The sequence below is a fragment of the Schistocerca nitens genome, chromosome 2, assembly GCF_023898315.1.
Source record: "Schistocerca nitens isolate TAMUIC-IGC-003100 chromosome 2, iqSchNite1.1, whole genome shotgun sequence".
Lineage (NCBI taxonomy): Eukaryota > Metazoa > Arthropoda > Insecta > Orthoptera > Acrididae > Schistocerca > Schistocerca nitens.
The window spans coordinates 430,487,925-430,493,924 of NC_064615.1; the positions used below are offsets into that span (position 1 = coordinate 430,487,925).

General features: G+C 42.7%; 1 protein-coding gene across 1 annotated transcript in view; it reads left to right on the forward strand.

Annotated features, from left to right (window-relative positions):
- Positions 1-5,307, forward strand: part of LOC126234432 (uncharacterized) — a 59,318-nt gene extending 54,011 nt beyond the window's left edge. Inside the window, exon 7 of the mRNA XM_049943127.1 lies at positions 4,961-5,307. Within this exon, the coding sequence (XP_049799084.1) occupies positions 4,961-5,118 (158 nt within the window). The 3' untranslated portion in view covers positions 5,119-5,307. The remainder of the gene's footprint in view (positions 1-4,960) is intronic.
- The last annotated feature ends 693 nt before the right edge of the window (positions 5,308-6,000 follow it).

The window sequence follows — 6,000 nt, forward strand, 5'->3', positions numbered from 1 at the left end:
AGAGAGAGAGAGAGAGAGAGAGAGAGAGAGAGAGAGAGAGAGAGAGTGAGAGAGAGAGAAATTAAATATCATTTATCTTTCATCGTTATAAAAATAAAAGTGTTCCAAAAAAAGTCTTTCATTCTACGATTTTGTTAGCTACTGGAGTTAGTGATAATGTGGGAGAGGGGGGCGGGGGGAACAACGGACAGACGGTGGGGAGGCGGGGAGGAAGAGCGCGGGTACTAGCTAAATGCCCGATTGCACTTAGGAGCAATGGTCTAAGAAAGGTTGGGAGGGACTGGTTCAGAGGACTGAGCTGTGGATTACACTGAGCAGTGCGCTAGAGATGAACACCGTGAGGGAAATCATAGTGTCTTGTCCTCCTGACAGAGCAAAAACCATCCAGCTTAAAAATTTTGAACGAGGGCGAATTTTCGATCACTATCGATTGCTCCTATCTAGAATGATTTTGCGGAATTGAGCTGAAAGGAATTTGACAAGTCGTATTCTGCCTTGTGGAGCACAGATCCGTTCTGAGATACAGAAGGTATAAAAATCCCTTGTGTTGCTTGACCAATATCTATTACTGTTGGGAAGGAGATTGGGGCAGAGAAGTCGTTCAAATCCAGTTTATTTCCAAGTTATGAGGCGAATTCAAAACTGAATCCAGCAATTAAATCGATTTATCGCTCTGTACATTGTCCTGGCCAAGAGAAGATTTTTCTCTCATCAGTCTGGTGTGACGCGTTCCGCCACCCCGCCATGAATTCCTCACCTGTGCCAAACTCTTCAACTCAGAGTAGCACTTGCAACCTATGTCCTCAATTATTTGCTGACTGTATTCCGATCTCTGTCTACCTCTACAGTTTTTACCCTCTACAGCTCCCTCTAGTACCATGAAAGTTATTCTCTGATGTCTTAACAGACGTCTTACCACCCTGTCTTCTTCTTGTCAGTGTTTTCCATACATTCCTTCTCTAGCCGATCCTACAGAGAAACCCCTTATTCCTTACGTTACCAGTCAACCTAATTTTCAACATTCATCTGTAGCACCACATCCCACATTCTTCTATTCTTTTCTTTTCGGGTTTCCCCATTGTTCAATGCCGTGTTACAGGCGTACTTCTCAGAAATTTCTACCTCTTATTAAGATCTATGTGCCAAACTATCAGGCTTCCCTTGCCCAGAAATGCCCTTTTAGGTAGGGATAGTCTCCTTTGTATGCCCTCCTTGCTCCGTCCACGATAAGATATTTTTCTGCCTCGGTAGCATAATTCCTTCCACTACTTCGTGATCACCAATCCTGATGTTAAGATTCCGCTGTTCCCATTTCTGCTACTTCTCATTACTTTCGCTTTCTTCGATTTCCTCTACTCCATATTCTATAGACTGTTCACTCCATTAAGTAGATCCTGTAATTCTTCTTCACTTTCACTGAGGATAGCAATGTCATCAACGAATCTTATCACTGATATCTCTTGACCTTGATTTTTAATTCCACGCTTATCTGCTGTACATACTGTATTTACCCATCTTTCCCTCTAGCTTACCATTATTTTTCTCTGAATCGCTTTTCCCAGGTCGACAAATCTTCCGAACATATCTTAATTTTCCCGTTGTCTTCCTTCCATTATCAGATCTGCCCCTCTGGTGTCTTTACCCTTCCTAAATCCTAACTGATTGTTATCTAACACATTTTCAATTTTCTTTTCCAGTCTTCTTTTTCACTGAACTTTTTTTTTCCTCCTCCTTTCATCGATAAGGTGAAGCATTTTTTGTACTACTCATGGTTTCTTCGCTGTTACCTACTTTGTACGTATGTTTTTTTTCACGGCTCCTGCAAATGCCCTTTTTGAAGATGCCCATTCCTCTTCAGCTGAACTGTAAACTGAACTATTAATTGTTGCAGTATGTATAGCCACAGAGAACTTCAAGCGTTCTCTTCATTCCTTAGCATTTCCGTAACCAGTTGTTTGCGCATTGATTCATCCTGACTAGTCTCTTAAACTCCGACCTGCTCTTCATCACTACTAATTTGTGGTCTGAGTCTACATCCGCTCCTGGGTACATCTTGCAATCCAGTATCTGCTTTTGGAATCTCTGCGAGACCATGTTGTAATCTAATAATCTGAGGAAGAAACTTCTGAGAATTTACGTTTAGAGCACAGCGTTATATGGTACTGAAACATGGACTGTGGGAAAATCAGAGAAATGAGAAGCATCTGAGGTGTGATGTTACGGTAGAATGGTGAAAAATCAGTTGGACTAATGAGGTAAGGAATGAGGATGTTCTGCGCTGAATATAAAGGGAAAGGCACAAATAGAAAACACTGACAAGAAGAAGGGAGATGATGATATGACACCTGTTAAAACATCAGGGAATATTTTCCATGGTACAAGAGGGAACTGTAGAGGGTAAACTGTAGAAGGCGACAGAGATTGGAATACATCCAGCAAATAATTGAGGGCACAGACTGGAACAGCATAAAAACCGCTCGATCTGCCTGTGGATTCTGCAAGCTGTCGTACAGTGTGTGGCGGAGGGTACGTTTTTAACCATATTACTTTGCCTGCCCCCTTTCACTCTTTCACTGTCGGAAGGTGTGAGGGAAAAGAACTATCCGAACCCTTTGTCGGAAGCTCTAGTACCTTGTTTTAACGTTATAGGCATCAGGCGAAACGTCTCTAGGATTACGTAATATCTTACTTGACGCGATTGGAAACGTGAGATCTCTGCACAATGTACACCTTCTTTCGGCGCGTATCACTGCACCTTTTTTTTTTTGACATTTCTGTGGCTGTCTCACGCTAATCAAGCGAACTCATGACGAAGCATGCAGATTTTCTTACAATCTTCTCTATATCTTCCATTAATCCAGTTTGGTAAGGGTCGCAGACAACTGTACAGTACTTAGGAACAGTTGAAACGATGGTTATTCACGGTTTCTTTTTAATGTACGAGCTACATTTCCATAGAATTCTTGCTCTGAACGTAATTCTGACCGTCATCTGTACGTCTAGAATCATTTGATTGCCCGACCATAAACATTTCCTAAAATCGTGACGGCTGTTAACTGATACTAGTGACGTAAATAAGTAATTTGAAAGCCTTGCAGGGCATGCAACAGCTCCTAAATGTTATTCATAAGCCTGTCCAACATGCCGAATGTTGAAAAACCGTCATCCGGAAAATAGCAACGTAAATGGCTGTCATTTAAAGACTTCAGTTTTTCGTCATTAGTGCCTCATGCTCGTTAAACAGGATTTAAGATACATGTGCACTTAAACCATGCCATTGATGTGTTGTTGATAATTACTATTTAGCATGTGAAACCCAGTTCCACATTCACTACGAAAAATGTGCTCCTCATTCACAGTTAGAAGACAATTGCACATCCAATAGGAGGACGTCCTATATGAAATCACTGCCGCCAATGTATTCAGCATCCATCTTATAACAAATGCCACAATGTTTTCCAGAAGAATTCGTAAGACAGACAAATGTCCAAACTAATCTGTGAGTCATGTATGTAATCATGAGAATGTCCTTTGAAGCCGTAGGTAATTGTAGCGCCCTGGGGCTAGGATGCTATGGTGGTGTATCAAGGGCAGGCCGAGGTCGACAGTTGACAGCCAAAGGACGTGGATCAGTGCAAACCGAAAGATAAATGACTGAGTGACACTCTAAAGTGTTATTAAAACACAAAGACAGCGATGACAAAAATCTGGCAACCTCCGCTGCATTAGCATACAGCCATGCATGTGCCAAGTGAGGCTACGCACAGCTTCAGGGGGATGACGGCCAGGGCTTTGATGGTGCCTTCTTAGACTACACATCGAGAGATCGTCTATCAGTGCCACTCAGTGTACGTGAAATCAAGCAGACAAGGCTGTGGCAAAGACCGGCAGCAACAGGAGCAGTGGTTCAGCAGCAGCATTGACACACCCCCATGGTGGAAGATGACGATTTGGTTCCAGGCCCTGTTAATTAAGCCTCTAGATGGCCTTCAAGGTGGTGGTAGCCACACCTCCCCATTAATCCATATGTTTTTCTTTGGTAGCCAGCGTTGCAGCTCACAGTGTCTAAAGTAAGTCCCTCCACACAAGACGTGCCACATCACAGAAAATCAAAGCTGACTACACGAGCAGAGGATTGACTGGTTCAGGTCATCCCTCCTGGCTGGACGGCTGCAAACTGTGTAAAACTCCACCCAAACTGAAGTAGTATTTATATACGATGGGGTCTTGGGCTCTGCTACCGAAAGGTGCTAAGGACATCATTTGCCCTGCTTTTCTTGTTAGGCTAGGAGCTCAAAAGCGAGCTGTGTTTGCCCTTCTGGAGTGGTAGCAGGTGTATTATGCAGAGTCAGTACGTTGAACAGTTGTTGCATCCAACCCAGGTTTTCTTGTGACACCTTGCAGTCAACATTGTGATATATTCCTGTCTGGGCGATGTCACTGCTACATAGGTAGCTTAAGTGCCCAGCTCCTTCAGTGTGACACAACAGTTTCTCTGTTTGCTACTGCACCATCACGAGTCCTCTCTCGCTGAAATTCAATTTGGCTATTGACCCAGTTTTCACTGCCTCTTGCGCCGCCTGGGAAGGTCTTTAAAATTTTTCTGGCTGCTCCAAGTATACTGTTCTGTCACCTAATGACAGGGTGAGCAAAAGCATGCTTGAAATGTTACTGTTACAATAATTATTCTAGTTCCTACATATGAACTGGATTCTGCTGGACTGCACGTGAGTTCATTCATAAATGCAAGACAACACCTGGCCTGGAGCATGTTTCTAGACCACATTTCGGGTTCATTTATGAATGACGCATCGATTACACTAACTGTTATGGCAAATATGGAACTAGTGATCGAAGCGTCTTATCGTTCCACATCGTGGACGTAACACCTCAGCCGTGAATCTAAGCTTTTCAAAATCAGAATTTACAACTGAACCTCACAGGCTCCGTGTTTTTTCAGGTGGCCTGCTGGAGTGGCTGGACTTCCAGAACTGGGCGCCAGGTGCACTGGAGACTCGCAGCGCCGACATCCACTGCTTGACCTTCACGGCCAGCGGCAACTACCAACTAGTGCACTGCGACACGCCACTGCCCACCATCTGCGAGTGGAAACTCTGATAACGCCTTTGAAACACGACCCTCGCCTATGAGGTTTCCTGGTTCTATGATCGTGGCAGCCTCTAAAGACATTCTTGCACAGCATCAATACAGCTGTGTGATAACTTGTCAATAGCATGTAAACCAGTGTTCACAGCATCCAAATTACCTTCACCATCCTTACGAATATACAAGCAATTATTTGGTCTATAGTTGTTATAAACAATAGGAATGAATCAAAAGAGACATTCTCTTTGAGATTTTCTCTTCATTCAGGCGATGGGGCAGTAAGGGATGGGTAATAAGATTCAAGAAAACAAAGAAACATTGCGAGAACAGGAAATGGTCGGTAACGAATGTACACAGACATTACGGAAAATTTCTGAATAAAACTGAGTCGAGTCAACAGACAGTTTTGATAGGCACAGTTAATGCAAAATGAAAATGACAAATGGAAGATGCAAGGAAAACAGTAGTTGAATTACGCTTCAAAACTAGGTATCACATATTGGCACTTTGCGGTCTGCCAAGCCAGATGACCAAGGGAAAACGCTATACCAAAATCAACTACTGGAGTACGTTACTGGTAATTATTTGTGTAGAACCATATTTTAAAATAAGAAAAAAGTCAACCTTAGGAAAACCGGAAAAGTAGAAACGTGAATATTTGAAATTTTATGTTGAAGAGGGGTTAAAAATTACATCGAAAAAACGGAAGGGACGAAATGTAAAAGAAAACACAGTTGGACCCAAAGGACACTGAAAAATCCTAATGGTGTGGGAAGAGTCAGTGGAACACTTAGTAAGAACATAGGAAATTTCGAGTAGGTAAAGTGATAAAAGACAACATTTCACAGAGATGATAATTTAAAAAGGGACTTCGATTAACTGCCTGCTGTGTAA